The sequence below is a fragment of the Pteronotus mesoamericanus genome, unplaced genomic scaffold (assembly GCF_021234165.1).
Source record: "Pteronotus mesoamericanus isolate MK-2021 breed Mesoamerican mustached bat unplaced genomic scaffold, CSHL_Meso_final contig_221, whole genome shotgun sequence".
NCBI lineage: Eukaryota > Metazoa > Chordata > Mammalia > Chiroptera > Mormoopidae > Pteronotus > Pteronotus mesoamericanus.
In genome coordinates this window covers 4,214,247-4,234,799 of record NW_026555092.1, presented here as the reverse complement: position 1 = coordinate 4,234,799, position 20,553 = coordinate 4,214,247, and the positions used below count along the sequence as shown (strand labels likewise).

The following is a 20,553-nucleotide window of genomic DNA, read 5'->3' as shown; positions in this document are numbered from 1 at the left end:
AATTTGACTATTGTAATCTTAGGTTTGGTCTCTTTGTTTTTATTCCATATGGAGTTTGCTGAGTTTTATGAATGTGTGGGTTGATAGCTGTCAACAGTTCTGGAAAATTCTCAGCCATTATTTCATCAAATATCGCTTCTGCCCCAATTCTTTTCTGCCTGGGACTTCAATTACACACATGTCGAGACTGCGTTCCACATGTCTCTTACGCTCTTTTCTTGTAGTATTTGTTGTTATTGTTTTATTTGTGCAATCTTTTTACTATCTTTGCTTCAGTTTGGATTTTTTTCAACGGACCTGTCTTCAAGCACTAATCCTGTCTTCTGCTAATGCCCCCTTCTTTTAAAGCCATACAATGAATTCTTAATTTCAGATGTGTGCTTTTAAGCTCTTTCTAAAAAGAAAGCTTTATTGAGGTATAATTTACAAACTGTGGAGAGTTCACCCATTTTAGGCAAACTAAATGATTTTTAGTAAATTTAGAGTTGAGCAAGCATTTGCACGATTCTTATTTTTGCTTTTCCCCTTTTAAGAATATATTTTGGATGACATTTAATTTGGACTTTAACTCACACACATAACTAACTTTGCCACTCAACCTGTCAAGACACTGATTATCCAGCACTTCAGCGAGGCAGAATTGCCCCCTTGCATTTTTTTTTTTTTTGAGATATATACCATTAAGTTCAGTCTTTCAAACAGTACAAGACAGTGGTTTACAGTATATTCACAGAGTTGTGTAATCATCACTATTACTTAGTTCCAGAACATATTCGTCACTCCAAAAAGAAACCCCGTCTTCACTAGCAGTCACTCTGCATTCTCTCCTCCCCCAGCTCCTGATAACCGTCAGTTTGCTGCCTGTCCTGATACACTTGCCTATTCTGGACATTTCACATCATTGGAATCATACGCTACGTGGCCTTTTGTGTCTGGTTTCCTTCACTGAGCGTGATGTCCTCAAGGTCCATTCATGTGGTAACTTGTTAATTACTTTTCATGGCTGAATAGTATTCCATTAATTTATTTTTTTAAAAGATTTTATTTATTTTTAGAGAGACGGTAAGGGAGGGAAAAAGAGAGGGAGAGAAACATCGATGTGTGAGAGATGATCGGTTGCCTCTCGCATACCCCCAGCTGTGGACCCAGCCCCCAACCCAGGCGTGTGCCCTGACGGGGAATCAGTCCAGAGACCTTTTGGTTCAATCCACTGAGCTACACCAGCCACGGCAGTGTTCTTTTTTTGGATATATAATGTTGTTTATCCATTCATCAGTTAATGAATGCTTGAGTTGTTTCCATTTTTTGACTATTGTAACGATGCCATGAGTGTATGGTATACAAGATGTATGAACCTAAGTTTTTAATTCTCCTGGTCATAAACCTAGGAATTGTTAGGTATGTTTAACCTTTTGAGGAACTGCCAGTCTTTCAAATCAGCAACACTAATCCTGCCACCAGCAGTGTGCAAGTTCTAATTTCTCCATGTCATTGCCAACACTTAGAATTGTCCATCTTCTTGATCACAGCCATCCTAGAGGATGTTGTTTGTGGTTTAGATTTACAGTTCCCTGAGGACCGATAAGTAATGGTAAGCTTTTGTTTTTATTAGCCATTTATCTTTGGAGAAATGTCTATTCAAATTCTTTGCTCATTTTTTAATTGGAGTGTCTTTTTGTTTTTGAGTTGTAAGAATTCTTTATATAACTGGATGCTAGACCCTTTTCTATAATCTGTATTTAGAACAGTTCCATCATCCCCAAAAGAACCTCATGCCTGTTTGCAGTCAATTCCCAGTCACCCTCATTGCCAGAAACCACACAGTTGCTGTGTTTTGGGAAGGTCCCTCCCTCTAATTAAATTTTGTCTCCTAAATATTGTGAGATTGTGGGAGATTTCACGCTGCCTTCCGGAAGCCCTTCGCTTAGCTTTTAGCATGCCATGTAGTCCTGGAGTTCAGGAAGTGTCCTGGGAGAAACCAGTCATGCATTCAGGGTGTCTCAGGTTTCCAGTGTGCCCCCTAACCAAGGGCCTCGTGACTTTTCTCCGCTGAGCCCCTCTGCACAGACCGAACCCAAACCTCAGTTCCAGGCCCAGAATCAGCAAATGCCCCCCAGGAGAAAATGGCCAGATCATCGGTCTGCCTCAGAAAGGCTGCCTCCTCTGAAATTTCAGTTCATTGTCTTTATTGCCTCCCAGTTTTCTGATGTTTCTATTTTTTTCCTGGTAGTTGCAGCAGGCATGTTGTGTTGCCATGTCCTGCTATTTCCTACCCATTACCGACTGTAAGCTGTTAAGTCTTTCTATCTTCAGGCAAGTTTCCTTTCCCTCCCCCCTTGGTGACACAGTTCTCCCATATGAAGTTTTAAAATTCATTTATCTAGTTTTCCAGGGGGAAAAAAAAAACCTGTTGAGATTTTGTGGGAAAATATATTCAATTTATAAATTACTTGAGACCGAACTGAAATTCTTACGCTTTTTAAGTTATCCACCCATGAACATGATATACTTATCCATTGAAGAGATTGTATCAGGTCCTTTATTATGTAGTTGCCTTCCTAAAGGAATTGTACATTTTTTATTACATTTGATCCTAAATATCTTATCTTTTAAAGCACATTCTATATTTTTAGGGTAATATATGTTACAAATTTTAAAACCCAGAAGAAACCAATGTTACCACTTTATCTCTTAATTTTGATATGGTAAATATTAATATATAGTGGTTATATTGGTTTCTGTTCCTCGTTCTTGTATCTAGTAATCTGGCTGCATTTTCTTATTGTTTCTCATAGTAAGTTTAGACTTCTTTTATGTATATGCATTCATCTGCAAAAAACAATCATTTGGTCCATTCTTTGCAGAGATTTTATTGCAGGAGGTAGGGCGCCTCTATTAAAGTAGCTGGATAATAGCTGTAACAGAGGGCAATCCTGTCTTATTCCTGACTTTCATAAGCGGGCTTCTGTTTCATATTTATATATGAAATTTGCTGTAGGTTCTTGGCAGATGCCTTTATCAGGTTAAAAAAAATTTTATCTCTGGTCCTATTTTGCTAAGAATGAATATCATGAAAGTTTTTGTGAAATTATTTTATGTACCTATTGAGATGATTTAGTTTTTCTCCTTTAATGTATTGTGCTGAATCACCCACTCATGGAAAAAATCTCAAATACAACACTTTTACCCCAAGTTGTTATTTATTTTCAAGAGGAGGGAGAAAAAAGAACTTTTTATGATAGTGAAAATATACTTTATTTTAATACAATAGCTGCCAGCAATATACTGGTTCCAGAGAGACAAAAGAAAAATACAAGCATTCTATAATAAGCTTTCATTTGCCTTTTCAAGTAATTCTAAAGAAAATACTCCAATTCTGTTCAACATTATGACTTAGGGAGTTGAAATTTTTTTCCATGATAAAAATATAATTTTGACAGCCCTCAACCTTGGTAATTTGTAAAGAATGGAATAAAAAAGCCCATATAGTATATCAATAATGAATGCTTCCCTCTCTTTGAATCAAATACAGTTATAACCAGTGTAGGAAATTGGTTGATAATAACTTGATGAAATGTGTACAAAATGTTCATGAAAAAATACGTTCGTTTCTTATCATTTTTACCTTATATTTTCTAAATGGATATTTTAAATGCACAGAAACAAAAGCTATCTACATGCAACCCTGGAGATTCAAAACTCAACAGAAGTAACACTGCCTAAATTCTAGAGCTAATCAATTTAGTGTAAGAATAAATGTCAGAAATCTCTTACTTGTATACAGATTGCTCAAGGGTTTACAGGTATGTTGTGTAAGCCAAAGTTACCAAGAAATAAAATCTTACATGAATTTTATCACGTCAACAATTCTAGTAAAAGAGAACAAAACTGTATACAAAAACCTGCATTTCCTTTTTTTTTTTTTTTTTAAAGAAGTCACCAACTGAAACAGCAGGGAGCTTTCCAACGGTTGAACACAAAACTTAGCAGAATCCCTTGGGAAATAGCAGGCACTTCCATTCAGGAGCTCCTCGTTGGTTTCAATGAAGGGGTAAATGATGGAGTAGTTGCAGAAATAATATCAGATGATTTCCATTATCAATCCACACACTACATGGTGACTTTTATTCCCAAATCTCCTAAGATTTAAGCTATGAACTTTCTACAAATATAAGATGGGTTAAAAAAGCATTTGCTGGGGGCATCCTGTTTTCTGGGTTCTGTCCACTTGCCAATCTCAGTTTCATCTAACTTCCCTGATAAAGCAATAAGGTCCTTCTATACAGAGAAATAATTTTGCCTTCATCAAATCCTAATTGACCTAACTTCCTTGGACACTGAGAAGGCAAGAGAGTCAGGGGACACATTATTTTAAAAAAGAGAGAGAGAATAAATGTCCAAGGTAAAAATACTTGACAACTGAGTTTCAGAATGTGTTTCTCATCACTCTGAGGAACGCGGCTCCTTGTTCCTTAGCCGTCTGCTCTGCACCGCCTAGTTCACCATTCCCTGGAAAGGACAGACACCCCTTCTTCTGAATCTTCTTCACGCTTGAAGCTACAAGGCAAGATTCAGTCTCACCTGAATGCCAAGTCACCACTATTTAAAAATAGATGAAAAGTGATGATTGCCTTGGCTGTGTACTGGTGCAGATGCGACGTTTTTCACCCACTGAAGCAACTGCTATAGAATCTCAGTAGATAACCTGATAGCGCTACTTCCTGGAAACAGATAAATCAGCAGCCAATATTTAATTGCAAAAAGGTGGGTGCCCAAACTTTTGATCAGCAATAAGGAGTTTTAAGAAAGGTAAAGCAAATCTCCCTGAGCCAAACGGGTACAATATGGAGCTTTTCTTATCTTTTTCTACTAAGCTAATCACTGATAGGTTAAAAAATGCAGTATGCTTTGAAAAATCAGGCTGCTTCCATAACATCAGTGCTTACTGAATGTTAGCATACCAAAGGGAGGGAATCATTCCCAGTTGAAAACAATATACTTAAAATTTCCAAAAACCACCTATGAGAAACAGCACTTCTTAAGCAAGTTAGGTATAAAAAAATTACCAAAAATTTATTTATTGCTCCACCTTTGGAGCAATACTTAGAAAGTCTAATTTTATTTTAAAAATGAACAAATACACAGCAAGCTTCTGTTTTATTTTCACCAAGTTCATTCTCCCTTATTAGAGCACAAATAATTCCTGGTTTAGGAATTCAATTTAAAAAACAAACATGCAGGGTGCTATTCCTCAGTGTGGCTGCAGAGAAATTTAATTGAAGGAAACACAATGACTGACATTAGGCAAAACTGCAGTAAATATGTACTCATGTAACAATTATAATTTAGTCCAAAAGGAGGGAGTCATCCTCTACCCAGAGCCTAACAGTAAATGGGGGCGGAATGGAAAAGCTGCTAATCTGTATGTTTTATCTTATTTTTAATATAGGGTGGAAAATGCCGTCTTTAGATTACCCACATTAAGTATGCTTTCGAAACAAAATTCTACTTGATAGTTTGACAAACCCATCCTACCTTCATTAGGTTAATTTCCGTGTTAATTTTTACTTTGCTAATAATCATTGTACTGCTATAGCTAAATCAACTAAACATCAGTATACGTAGTGTTGCTCAAAAGATCGACAAACAGCAAGGTCTACGTTTACCTAAAAAGGAGCCTTTTAAAATAAAGGAAGAAAGCAATAATGTTCCAAATTAATGGCACTGGGCAAAATTACATATAGCAAACACCACATTCAGACAGAATATGCCCATCGGTTTATCTTACATGGATAAAATTCTCGAGAAGGACTGAGAATATTATCCCTCCCTCTAAACTTTTAGCTTCTACACAGTGTCAGATGTTATAACTGGTATAATGGATAGGTGCTTTTGGAAAAGTAAAAGCCCACGTACAAAGTGAAAGAGCAAAATCTGTAGTGACATCGGTAGAAGGCCCTCTTGCCTGGTGGTACAGCTTTTAGTACATATCCAGGATAGACTAAACTGAAACAGGGTACAGTATTTTGATACAGTAGCAATCCTTTCATATACTCTTACTAAATACTATACAACTCCAAAAATACATAAATATTCCTTGTACCACGCATTATGCACCAGTTTGGGGCTGACCGATGAGGTCGTGGTTACTATGTCAACAGTTGAACCCCGCACCTCAGCAGCCCTGCCACCTGTACACAGTGAATGGAGGCGAGGGCTCTAGAGAGATGGCAAACCGCCTCTGAAGGAGAAAGTTTGCGAAGTGTCTCCGAATTAGAAGAGTGGAGGATATGGGGTAGGGGAGGTAGGCAGGGTAAAAAAATTTAAAATAATACTGCTTAGGAGTGCATGTTTAAAGAGAGCTACTACACCTTATCTATCCTTTATCCTAACCTTGAGTAACTGCCATTGTCATGCAAAATAAAATGTCTACTTTATAGGACAAGAATCAGCCTGTTAGAAAAAGCATATTCGTAATCAGGAAAAGATGTGAAGACATCTCTCTCTAAGTGCTCTTTTACTTGGTAAGTCTTTTGGCTACGTCACTATATGCTATTTCAACCTCCTTATCACTGGGACAGGTATTAGTGAACTCGTCCCTACTATAAGCATTAGTTAAGTATCTCCAGATGCCGGTCATCCGTTTTGGAATATCAAAGTTGCGATATTTTTTGGCCACCACCTGAAATACAAAAAGATCAAAAGTTAATATTTGCTTTTCATGTTAACCAGAGTATCTCTGACTTTAAGAAAAAGTGATTCTGTGAATCTCTGAGAACTGCTTCTACTTGAAAGAGAGCTTAACGTCCTCTGTACCATCCTCATTCATTTCACCAGAGAAGGGGAGGATGAAGTTAGGGGTCCCTTTCGTTCAAACTAGCATTTTAGATAATGATAAGGACTGCAACCTACAGCAGATTCTGAAGTGCAGCACTAACGGCAAACCCCAGCCCTGATCATCCACAGAGAAGGCCAAAGGGAATCAATGGACGTATATCAATACTTCAATACACGATTTTAGATCTGTTTTTCTTTATCTTTACTGCACAACTAGTGTTTATTACTATTCTATATTTATCGGTGTCTCATGCGATAAATGCTCAGTAAGTATTTTTGCTTTGAATTGAAAAAGCCAGGTGATCACAGAACAGAATTTAGTGATATGTCAGCACCACAAAATCCAATTCAGATTGACCTATTACAGTTTTTAATTTTTATATACTCACAGAAAAATATAATATTCCTCTTTCTCATATGCTTCCATTTTAAGACACAATTTCCCATCTAATTAGCTCTATGGTGTTTTAACTATAGCTTCAATAGCATTAAATTACACTGCTTGGGGGGTTCCTAGTCTTATGTCAGAAGATCAGAAAAGCTCACACGTAAAGGAAGTGCTATCTCAGTTCACAGCAGACTAGGTCTGGTGGCAATGTGACACCACATCCTACAGACCTACCTTGACGATGTGCAATTTGGGCAACAGGTTGCAATCAGCCAATGTCATTTCATTGCCATCCAGAAATTTACGTGTGGAAAACTTAATATCCTCCATACTATTCTCATCAATTTCATCAGGAAGGGGAGAATTCAGATAGTCATCCAGTTTCTGCAGTGTTTTCAAGAGCCCTCTCTCCAATGCTGAAAGAAATGTGGGAATATTATAAGAAGGAAAACCACCCAAGCCCCAAAGCACCACTCTCTCAGTCAATAACTGTTAAATGTTTCTTCTGACACTAAGCACTAAGAATAGACACAGTTCCAGCTCTCCTGGGGCTTATTTCCAGGGGGCAGGGGGCCAGACACACAAATTGGTTCAGATAACTATAAAAACAAGTATGAGCGTTTCAGATAGTGGAATCTGTAAAATCTCATTAATAACTAAATAACCCACATACGAACACATTATGGCCCAGCACAGCTGATGTTTAAACTGGAAAAACTGGTGAGAAAAAGCAAACCTATTATTTTAAATCTAGGGAAGAAAATCCTACTGAAACAGACTTTTTACTCTCAGTGTTTAAGTCCTACTCCCATGGGATTATTTGGATTTTTTTTTTTTTTCCCACTAGAAAATGTGTTAAGAAACCCCAATGCAAACAGAAAACCTGGAGTTTTTGCATTGTCTCATATTACACAAGACGCCAACAAGAGCATATCGCGTAATACCGTGAAAAACAGAGGTCAGATTAGAGAGCTGAATTCAGGGTCTTGCTAGACAAATAGATTAAGATGCTATCATTGTTATGATTTAGAGGGAAGTGGGACAGGACCACCCCTGTATAACTGGAAAGTCAAGTTAGTGACGCTTTGCAGAGAGGAGGTGGGGACATCATTAGAAAGAAATACAGAGTAACAATAGATCTTCTAGTCTCCTTTCTTAACCATGACCTTCCCAACCCACCTTCACCTCCCACTCCCAGAAAAAACGAGCTCACACAAATTATTACAGTACTTGGCTGTAAAAGAAAGTTACGTATTATGAGGTGACAATCCATGTAGTTAAAAATTTGAATAAAGTTGGATCCATTACGGAAAAAGGCAAAGCTTCACATGCTGCTCATTGGGTATTTCACCAACAGCAGAGACGTGTCCTGACCCTATACGTCTTCTTCCAAACGCCTCCTACCCACTCATCCCTTGTCCCTCCGAGCAGACCAGGCAATAGATGGTGGTCTTAGCTAGGCAAGGGCTACAGACAGAAAAAGGAATGGATGGATTTGAGAGTGAAGTCAGACAGAGAAAGACTAATAAAGCTTGTTTGACTGTGCTTCACAGATACTGTTCTTTAGAAACTGAAGGTTTGTGGCAACTTGTGTGGAGCAAGTTTATCAGCACCATTTTTCCAACAGCATTTGCTCACTTCGTGTCTCTCTATCACATTTTGGTAATTCTTGCACTATTTCAAACTTTTTCATAATTATTATATTCATTATGGTGGTATCTGATCAGTCCTCTTTGATGTTCCTATTGTAATTATTTAGGGGCGCCACAAAGTGCACCCATGTCAAACAGTGAATTTAGTCCGCCTGTGCTGTGTGCGCTCTGGCCGCTCCACTGACAGGCCCTTCTCCCCGCCTCCACCCCCCACCTCCCTGCCCCCCGCAAAACTCTCCCCGTCTCCTCAGCCTCCCTATTCCCCGAGACACAACAATACTGCAATTAGGCCAAGTAACAAGTCTACAATGGCCTCTAAGTGTTCAAGTGAAAGAAAGAATCACATTATCTCTCATTTTAAACCAAAAGCTAGAAATGATCAAGCTTATTGGGGAAGGCATGTTGAAAGCCGAGGCAGGCCAAAAGCTAGACCTCTCACGCCGAACAATTAGCCGAGTTGTGAATGCACGCAAAGGAAAATTTCTTGAAGTTCTGCAGCCCATGGATCAAGAAATAATTTCGACTTTCAAGTCTTATTTTAAAAATACATTTTGTAAGGCTGTAGCTGCCAGAAATTATGACTCCTCTGATGGATGTGGGCAAAGTAAATTGAAAACCTCTGGAAAGGATTCACCATTCTGGACGCCATTAAGAACATTCATGAGTCACGGGAAGAGGTCAAAAATAGCATTAACAGGAGTTTGGAGGAGGTCGATTCCGGCCCTCATGCATGACTTTTGAGGGGTTCAAGACTTCAGCAGAAGAAGTAACTGCAGATGTGGTAAAAACAGCAAGAAAACTAAAATTAGAAGTAGAGAAAGCCTGAAGATGTGGCTGAATCACTGCAATCTCATGATAAAGCTTAAACGGATGAGGAGTTGCTTCTAATAACGGATGGGCAAAGACAGTGGTTTCTTGAGATGAAATCTATACCTGCTGAAGATGCTGTGAAGATTGTTAAAATGACAACAAAGGATTTAGAATATTACATGAACTTAGTTGATAAAGCAGCAGCAGGGTTTGAGAGGACAGACTCTAATTTTGAAAGGGGTTCTACTGTGGGTGAAATGCTATCAAAGAGCATCTCATGCTACAGAGAAATCATTCATGAAAGGAAGAGTCGCTAATGCGGCAAACTTCGGTGCTGTCTTATTTTAAGAAACTGCCACAGCCACCCAGCCTCCGGCAACCACCACCCTGATCAGTCAGCAGCCCTCAGCATGAAGGCCCTCCGGCAGCAAAAAGACTCTGACTCATTACAGACTTGCACACTTAATAGACTACAGTATAAACGTAACTTTCATATGTACTAGGAAGCCAAAATATTCATGTGACTCGCTCTACTGAGATATTCACCTTATTGCAGTGATCTGGAACAGAACCCACAATATCTCCAAGGTATGCTTGTACCATATTATTGAACTTATATGTATACTCTAAAAAACGAAACAAACAAAACTCCCATATACAGAATAGATGGGTGGTTATCAGAGGGGAAGGAGGCTGGGAAATGGGCAAGATGAGTGAAGGGGGTCAATGGTTTGGTGACAGAAGGTAACTATGACCATTGTGGTGATAACATATACAAAGATCAAATTATTATGTTGCACACCGGAAACTAACGTAAGGTTACATATCAATTTTACCACAATAAAAAAAAAAAATTAGGGTGATTATAATTGTCTTAGTTGCCATGGTAGCTAAAAATAAATGAAAGATGCTAAAAAATGTTTTTTTACAGCCAGTATCTGACAACTGAACACCTTGTAGTTTTTAATATGCTTCAAAAATTTTTATTAGTTATGTTCAGTCCTTGATACGGGCACTTTCTATTACTATTAGATTTTAAAAGCTTTATGTTTTTAAACTCAGAACTGGTTTACATTAAACTAATAGCCTACTAAATCATGAAATTCTTCCTTCTAGCTCTCATTATTATATTTATGCATAATTCTTACTTTTGTACTTCTTCTGTACATCCCCTAAAATTCATGGCACTCTGCCTAAGCACATATTGGACACTGGGTCAACAGCTGGCCCAGACTGAGATTAGACAGTGATGAAGTAGACAAGTTTTGACTTCTTATATGAATGGATATGGTTCAAAAGGAAATTAGACACTTATAAATGTAGAATAGACATTTTTAAAATGTAGAATAGACACTTTTAAAGTCAGATGAGTGACAATATCTGCATGTGACTGTCACATCTTTGTGGAAAGTTGAGAATGAGGTAGGTACTGCATATTGATATAGAACATAATAGCCATTTAAAAAATGTAAAGAACTGGACCTGGCTGGTATGGATCAGTGGGTTGAGCACTGGCCTGTGAACTAATGGGTCACCGGTTCGATTCCCAGTCAGGGCACATACTTGAGTTGCGGGCCAGGTCCCCAGCAGGGGCCTCGCAAGAGGCAACCACACATTGATGTTTCTCTCCCTCTTTTCCCCTCTGTCTAAAAATAAATAAATAAAATATATTTTAAAAATATAAAGAACTGGTAATATTTGTTATTTAGGTGAATATCAAACAGGTTGGAATGTGTTAGGTCAAGTTAAAGCCAATTTCAAGATCGAAGAACTACCTATTTTTATTAATAAAAGGCCACTCTAGCCATAGCCAGGATCAAGCTAGTTTATTTCTTAGATGAATTAGCTGAGCAACAGGGCACTGGAACCTAGTAAAATAAAGTTGAAGCGTTAGGAAAGTTCAACTGAAACTAAAGGAATGACAGGGAATAGAGCCATTTAAAAATAAGAGATGAAAAATACAAAGGTAATAAATATAACTCTTTGTCAATCATGTCCAAGCTACTGATAATGCATACAGTAAACTGAAATGTGAAGTTTATAAATTAACAAGAAAATGCAATGTGAAAAATAGCTAGGTTAGCAAGGAGACCAGGGCATGATGAAAAACCTTTCACTGTTGTAATTAAAAGGGAAAGAAAAAAGAAAAGAGACAGTAGAATGTCAGGACTTTAGAAGAACAAAGATCCAATATGCTTATTATCCAAAGCTGTGAATACAGAACAAATGCATACTGGATACAGGGACTTGTTCCCCGGCATGACTGCAATGAACAGGAGCACGGCGTGGAGGAAGAGAACACTGCCCGATCTTACACACTGAAATAATGTCTGAAATGGACCCGGGCGGCGAGGCGGGTCGGAGCAAGTGAGTCATCTTCAGCCTGTTCTAAGTCAACCCTGTTTCTGAACTGATTCTCAAGTGTATGCAACAGGAAAATAATGCCCTAAATTTACAAGGTTTATACCATATAATGCCTAAAAACCCAAATGTAAGGCGCAAACTAAAATTAAGACGGCAAAACATTACAATTATTGTTCTTTCTGTTAATTTGGACTCAGCACAGCCCCCGCAATGATGCTGAATTGCTCTATCTGACTAGGATGCCAAGTGATTTTTCAGAGTTAAGAATGTCAGAATGCCCGTGGACGTGAACAATGCTGGGGGGATGGCCCGAGGGAGTGGGGGGCGCTGACTGGGAGGGGACAAAGGGGGGGGAATCAGGACCGCTCTAACAGCATAATCAATAAAAAATAATTTAAAAAAAAGAATGTCAGAATAAAGGGTACATTAATGAACACAAAAAATGCTGAATTAGTTTGATACAATATGTACATATCAATGTACGGGATGGCCAACAAAACAAAGAAATACAGAAGTAAGAAAAGGTACTAAAGAGCACCACACAATGAGCCTTAAGTTTTGAAGACAAACCATCACACAGTAATTTGAAGTTGGTTAAGATAAAGAAAATGTACAGATGAACCACTAGAAGGCAGTAGCAAGCCACCAGAAAGTACCTCCTTGCCTTTTGTAATATGCAGCACTATTATTCTCCAACATCCCAAGGTAGTGGTACTAGTATCTCTAATGTCTTTCAAAAGTTCTCAAAAAAATTAAGTGCAACAGGGGCCATATGTCCACTTTAAATTAATTATAAAAATCAAAACACTCTTTTTTGCCTATGAGAACTCAGCAAAATTGAAAAGATTAACACACATATGCACATCAGGGTCAGAAGTGTGGGGAAATGACTACCTTCACGTTAATGGGAATATTAACTGGGACAGACTTTTGGAGAACAAAACCCTTTAACTTATTTAGAAATCTAGCACAAGGACTTTCATTGGCAGTATTATTTGTCATAATAAAAAAAAACTTGAGACAATCTAAATGTCTACCAATAGAGATATGACTAAATAAAAATCCATAAAATGGAACATTAAGCAGCATTTCTTAAAAAATGAGGTAGATCTATATTATGAAGAATGTCGACCACATAACGTGAAAAAGACAACTGTATAATGTAAATATATAAATACACATTTATACACACTGCAAAATTACAGAGAAAAAAAGGATGCATACTGTTGGGGAAGATGTTATATAATGTGATTTAAGGAGCACTGATAACTTTTAAAATAAGCAGGCATTACTCTATTATGGAATGAGTAAATAAAAGGTAGAAACCATTAAATGTAACAAGTCTGCATCTGTTGTAGAAAAACAATACAGCTCTCGCTGCTGTGGCTCAGTAGGTTGAGCGCCGGTCTGTGAACCAAAAGGTTGCCGGTTTGACTCCCAGTCGGGGCATGTGCTGGGGTTGTGGGCCAGGCCCCCATTAAGGGATTAGGAGCATCGAGAGGCAGTCAATGATCCTCTCGCACATCGATGTTTCTCTCCCTCTTTCTCCCTCCTTTCCCCCGCTCTCTAAAAAATAAATAAATAAATCCTAAAAAGAAAACAATAAAATTCACAAAGAAAACAAAAATTATGAACACTTAACATGGATAAAACTATTATTTTAAAGCTACTGCTAGTTTTAATAAAGGATAATCTTACACAGACAATTTTTAAAGACTAGGTAACACATCAGAGGAAAAGAGGGAGAGGTATTGAGTATTTAAGGATGATTAAATATATAATGTGGTTTTCCAGCTACAGTGATGAACAATCATCCTCTGATTCTAAACACTTCTCAGACAGAGACAGAAAGACAGAGAGGAAGGAGAATAAGTCTAGAATGAAAAGCTACTAATCAGAACCTATAGATTCCATTCCTCCATTTAAAAATAGGAATTTAAACATTATAAAATATGCCTTAGAGCATTTAATAGCAGATTTTCATCACTGCTAAATACATGGATCTTTGAAGAATATTAAAAATACCAAGCAGACTAATAAATTATCTATTAGTTACATTTGGGAGCTTAATAAATTATATGAATTAATTAAATCACAGACTGAAAAAACAACTTAGGAGATCTGGGACAGGTCCTACCTAACACAACCCATACAAGGAATTACTCATTGATCTCTTGCAATTTTTTCCTCATCCTCACCTAGGGATATGTTTATTGATTTTAGAGAGAGAAAGAGAGAAACATCGATATGGAAAAACTCCATCAGTTGTCTCCTGTACATGCCCCAGTCAGAGGGTTGAACCCACAAGAGGGACATGCCCTGACCAGGGATCGAACCCACAACCTTTCGGTGTACCGGACAACACGCCAGTCAAGTGAGCCACCCCGCCAGGACTCATTGATCTCTTTAAATGCTTCAGAAGATTACAAAAACTTACTCCCAGCCAATTTGGATACATTCCAAAAGACTTATTTGTTTTATCCATCCATCCATCTACCTATCAATCAATCATCAGTGTTTCCCTTTATTTTATTCTTTAAATCTTATTTGTTTACTTTGTACCCAATCTAAGCACTGGCCCTTCTGTGTCACTTTCACTAGCCCAACAGCATAGCATCTAGGCATCTAACCCCTTAGCTCAGAATGAGGTCTTAAAATTATCCAAACTGTTGTAAAATGCTGGATTTTGTAAAATATTTCCTAGGCTGGTAAAACTAATCGAGGACCTTCCTATTCTGATTTACCATATAAAAGAACAACTCCATCTCCATGTAAGATGTTTATTGTTTGGAGGCATAAGGAGGTGGATCATTTCATTTCCTAGGCTTATTTAAGGCATTTAATTGCATGAAACAGATGAGAGACCTGCAACAAACATACATAAGGGAGACCCATTAAGGTCCGAAATTATTTGGAACATTTGTTTTCTAAAGTCTCATGGCAGTGGCAGGCCCCTGTGGGAAGAAGTTGCTTGGCAACTGGAATTCTTATTTACCAATAGGTAATTTAATACAAGGTCTTCCAAATTGTGCGCTGTGTAATCCACGATGCTGTTTGTTCTTATTGGTTACAAAATTCTAAGGACAGTAAGGGTAGATGGCTACTTTAACAGTAACAAATAAATAGAAAAAAAACAGAATATCAAGATATACTTAAATGACTCGCTTTCTCCCCTATTCTCTTCCAGCAACCCCATCCACCAGAACAATGTTTTTAAGTAAGCACATTTTATTCTCCTCTCCACCAAGTGTCAAAAGATATTCACCCTCCAGCTTCCAAAAACCATAAAGAGAAATATGAACATTATGACTTTAACTAAGAGAGGCCAAAGTACTATGCAGCAAAAGCATCTAGGTATAAAAGGTAAGTTTCATGAAAAGGAAAGGTAGAACGGAATAGAAACTGTACGTGGATACCAGAGGCTCTGGTGTAACTGACTGTTTACTTAGTGTATAAAATGCTTTGACAGCAACTATTAGGGAAAAAAAAAAAAGCCAGTTATTAAGGAAAGTCGCTTCCAAAACCAAGGCAGCTTCTAGAACACATTTAATTGATAAAAGCCAGGCCTGAGCACTACCCTTTACTCCTATCGCTGCAGAAAAACATCTCATGCAATGAATATTCCAGGAGCCATCGAAATTCAATACTAAATTATAAAATGCTGCAATTTTAAATTCTAAGAGTCAAAAAATAAAAGCCTGAATAGCTTGGAAATCTGTCCACTGAAATGATGTAAGGAAATTAGCAACTGTTTCAATTTTTTTTAATTGTTTATTCTTGCTTAACCAGCACTAATTCCACCACCACCCCCTCCGCCCCCAATTTTTATTCTTGGTCATTGGCTGTCATAAACTTCGACCCAAAAGAATCCCACTAGGCTGATCAAGCACCTTGAACAGTGGGGTCAGGGACAAAAAAACAGCAGCAGGCAATCATTTCAGATCACCCTGCACTCAGGATTTTCTCCCATGTATGAAATTCTGTAAGAGTGGCACTGAGCAACAGAGAAATAAGATGTCAAGAATTTTGCTAACAAGTGCTCTGTTGTGTTGTTACAAAGTTTTTCTGCTTTGAGAAGAGACCCTTGTGACATAACAGCTTTTAAGAAAATACACACAAATTAGGGAGGGGCAGGGGCTGGGTGAAAGAGGGCAAAGGGGGAGAAAATGGGGGACATCTGTAACAGTGTCAATAATATAAAAAAACACAAATGCATATTTTACGTATTTAAATATCGCATAGTCATTATTTCTTACTCAAGTAGGAAATAGATGTGAAAAACCTCAACTGTCTAAAATAATGATGGGTTGAGGTATCTTTAGGAGCTGGCTTTTTGGTTATTGTTGTTACTTTTTTTTAAAGATTTATTTACTTTTAGAGACAAGGGAAGGGAGGAAGAAAGAGAAGGAGAGAAACGTCATTGTGTGAGAGATCAAATTCCCCCAACTGGGGACCGGGCCTGCCACCCAGGCACGTGCCCTGACTGGGAATCCAACTGGCCACCTTGTGGTTTGAGGCCAGAACTCAGTCCATTGAACCGCACCGGCCAGGGCTGTTACTCTTAATTAAATACTCATGCTCTCTCTATAGTTTTCTCCAGAGAGAATAATGCTTAACATCCCAAAGGAAAGAAAAAGGAAAATTACTGAATGGTTTGGTTAAGACAATGTTCATTAAATGAGACTTCTTTCAAAGAGGCTTCCCTCTAATATGCCACATATAAGTTTGGTGAATAAAATAATAAGAATGTCCTTTAATAAATAAAAGAAGAAAACCATACCAATATAACCTAAACAATTCTCACCATGAAAATATGACTTGAAATTAAAACCCTAGTTTTAGGATGCAGAGAAATTTGGAAGGCTGAGTCTAAAGGCTCCCTTAGAGCAACTCCAAAAATTGCTCTTTAGGCATAATTAGCACAAAAATCCACTGAAGCTGATTCTAGAATGCTGGCACTCAACAATAAACAAAAGCTTTAGTAATGGTTTAAATTAAACTATATCAACCCATTGTTTTTGATGCAACACTAATTCTTTGCATAGCTCCCTTCACAGTAACTTCTCAGAAGAACATAATAAATTCTTTCAATAAACACTTTATCATACACCTACTATACTGCTAAGTACTGTCCCACAAACTGGAATCACAAAAAAAACCAAAACAGCAATTTAAAGACTTATCCTGGTTTATCATCAAATCCCTGATCAACTCTGAATACCAGGTTTTAACACTTATGGGAATATCTAGATTATAAAGAATTCATTTATAATCAATGTCATAATAGGGTTTTTTGGTAGAGTCTCCTCCCCCCCCCCATCAAAAGTGTTAATCTTTCCTTCCTTCTTTCCTTCCTTCCCACCCTCCTTCCTTCCCACCCTCCTTCCTTCCTGCCCTCCTTCCTTCCTTCCTATTTTATTTTTTTACCTTCATTAGCCTCTGGCCTTGAATTCTTAATATATGCAGAGAATTTGGCAAAGATGTCCATTCCAGCAGTATTCGATTCCGGGTGTTTTGGTGAAAGCTTTAAGTACCTAAGCGGAAAAAGTGAAAATGGATTATAGATCCTTCCAAAGATACATCAGCATAAATTCCCTCAATCAATAAACCACTGGGCTAGCAGTTACTAGACATCTTTTAACAGTTATTAATCTAGAAAATGCCATCATCTGTTTTCTATGATATTTTTAAGATGTGCTTTTTCCTTCGGAAACAAAGCTCTGCCCAGTTTTTGTTCACATGTTAATATTCTTGGCAGCCAAAAGACATCCGCACTCCACCTCCATTTTATAAACTAAAATGCTGGGGAAACCTGCTACTTGTTTGGAGACTTGTGCTGGGCCAGTGGACGTCCCAGAACCCTACAGCAGCACTCAGAGAACTTTCTGTGACGACGGAAATACTCTCTATCTGAACTGTCCAATACAGTAGCCCCTGAGTGACAAGTGGCTCTTGGAATATGAATTTAAATTAATGACAATTAAATCGTGTTAAAAATTCACTTTCTCATGACAACAAACTCACAGCTATGAACCACTGAACCGAACACTAAGCAAACAACTAGAACAGGAACAAAATCACAGAAATGGAGATCAGAGGGGAAGTGGAGGGGGAAGAATGGGGAAAAGGTACAGGGAATAAGAAGCATAAATAGTAGGTACAAACTAGACAGGGGGAGGTTAAGAATTGTATAGGAAATGGAGAAGCCAAAGAACTTACATGCAGAACCCAGGGACATGAACTAAGGGGGTGGGGGGATGCTTCGGGGAGGGTTGGTGCAGGGGGGAGGGGAATAAAGGGGAGAAAAAAATGGAACAACTGTAATAGCATAATCAATAAAATATATTTTAAAAAATTTCACTTTTTCCGTTGCACTAGCCACATGGCAGCCGCGGAGCTTTCGCAGACGGGAACGCTCACCCGACGCTCGGTGTGCCGCGCCCTGGGCCAGCCCGGTGCGGCAGGGAGAGTCTAGGCTGCCCGGGCGTCTCGTGCGCCCACTGTAGGCTCAGGACAAAAACGGCAAGAGGCAGACCACTCACTTCAGATCACCCTATACTCAGGCACCGAAACCTCTCACATACTAAATTTTGTAAGGGTGGCACCGAGCAACAGAAAAATGAGATGTCAGGAATGTTGCTAACAAGCGCTCTGTTTTGTTGTGACAAAGTTTTCCTCCTTCGAGAAGTCATTAGTGACACAACCGTTTTAAAAAACACACACACAAATGCATGCTTTGCATATTTCCGTTTCAAACACACATGCCCATATATTTCTTCCTCAGACTGGAAAATACATGTAAGAGAAGCTTAACACTTCATTCCTTCCTTTTGCACCAGCTCCAGGGACTGCTGGCTACAGGGACTCGGATTCGCAGAACCACTTTGGGAAAGGTTCATCAGCTAAAAGGCCCTCCCAACTTTCACTGGAAATGGGCTTGGGGCAGTGAGACTTCAGAAAAACATCTTACTATGAACTAGTAATTAGGATTTATTTATGTATTTTAAGGTGCTGTCTTACCACTTTTCTTTAAATGAAAAATGAAGATGAGGTATTTTTAGACAGAAATGTAGTTCAGTTGCAAGATGCAGGTTAGTTTTTATCATCATTTTTTTTTTACATTTTACTGTTTTGAATTCAAGAAGAGCTACACCTTCTAAAAACTGGACATAGTACTATATGGATAAGAAGAATATAAAATATCTTGATCAACTCTATGTTCAAGTTATCTTTTTAATCTCTCTCGATTTTTAAGCTTAAAAATGTCTCCTATAAACAAAATTACTTAAGTGAGTTTTTCTGTTAACAATTACAGTACCTGAATTTCACCTGAGTTTATGTAGATTCTGTTTGCATATTTTCCCTCCTGTCTAGAGAAAAGTTTACCCCCACACTCCTCTTTTCCTTCCTGCCTGAGCTGTAACAGTTAATCCCTGTTTCAACATCCCGGGTTTCCCTTGACTATAAAAACACCCAACCTCCAATTTAAATGTTTTCACCGCTGGTAATACAGTACCTTCATTGATTCATTCCAACAAAAAATAGTGCAAGGAATATACGTGCCTCTTCAATACATCTATGTCTTTCTCTAGCCAAGTTTCCAAAATTAGTCTCCTTTTCCCCAACCAATATTTAGTTGCACCAACTTTTTCTAACGAGGTAAACTTCGGAAGTCTCAAAATAACTTACAGGAAAGCAGGCTTGAATTACAGATCATTTATGCATTCATTATTCATACATATATTCTTTTATTCTCATTGCTAATTATCTATTACGTGTCAGGCGTTGCACTCAGTGGCGGGGATGGAATGCTGAGCACAGAAAGCACACGTACTAGAGGCTGAGTCTAACGACCGGGTGAGAAGGACGGACTGTCAAGTCAGCATGTCCTTATTTATAGGAAAGAGATGTCATTAAAAATTTTCTAAACCACTGTTCTGAAAAGTAGGATAAGCACACCCTGTTCCTCCCTTCCAGGACAAACCATTACATTTGTATTATTAATTTAATGCATATAATACTGTAACTACAAGAGGCCACTCACCTCAATCTCTCTTTTGCCTAGAAGGAAATTATATTCAGAAAATTCACATATTGGCCCCAGAGTCACTGGATTAATTAAAAGTATTGCCAAACTAAAACCCAGATTTTCTGTCCCCAGCTGCAGTGTTTCTTTTGTTTGGTTGGTGTTTCTGTTTGTTTTTTTACAAATCAGTCTCTCTCTAAAATATCAATCAAATTCTAAAGCACAAGTTCCTAAATTAGATGTTAACTTTGTTTGCATTCCCCCACCAACCACTGGATTTTAATAATTCATCCATTATTATTAGTTTTAGCAGATAGCTTGATAAAGCAATAATTTTCAATTATTGTGAATATTCATTTTAATGTTTAACAAGAGAAAGGTAAATAATTAATAAAAGACTATGTGCAAATGACAGGACGTGAGCACCAGGGTATTGAGACTTTCAGATTAGTCCTTTATCCGCTATGACATCACAG

The 20,553-nt window shown here is 38.0% G+C and overlaps 1 protein-coding gene across 1 annotated transcript in view; it reads right to left on the bottom strand.

Moving 5' to 3' along the window:
- Positions 1 to 3,230: 3,230 nt before the first annotated feature.
- CLIC4 (chloride intracellular channel 4) overlaps positions 3,231 to 20,553 on the bottom strand; it is a 61,401-nt gene continuing 44,078 nt past the window's right edge. Inside the window, exons 4-6 of the mRNA XM_054571748.1 lie at positions 17,479 to 17,585; positions 7,460 to 7,641; positions 3,231 to 6,682 (exon numbers count right to left, since the gene is read on the bottom strand). Coding sequence (XP_054427723.1) covers positions 6,518 to 6,682; positions 7,460 to 7,641; positions 17,479 to 17,585 — 454 coding nt within the window. The 3' untranslated portion in view covers positions 3,231 to 6,517. The remainder of the gene's footprint in view (positions 6,683 to 7,459; positions 7,642 to 17,478; positions 17,586 to 20,553) is intronic.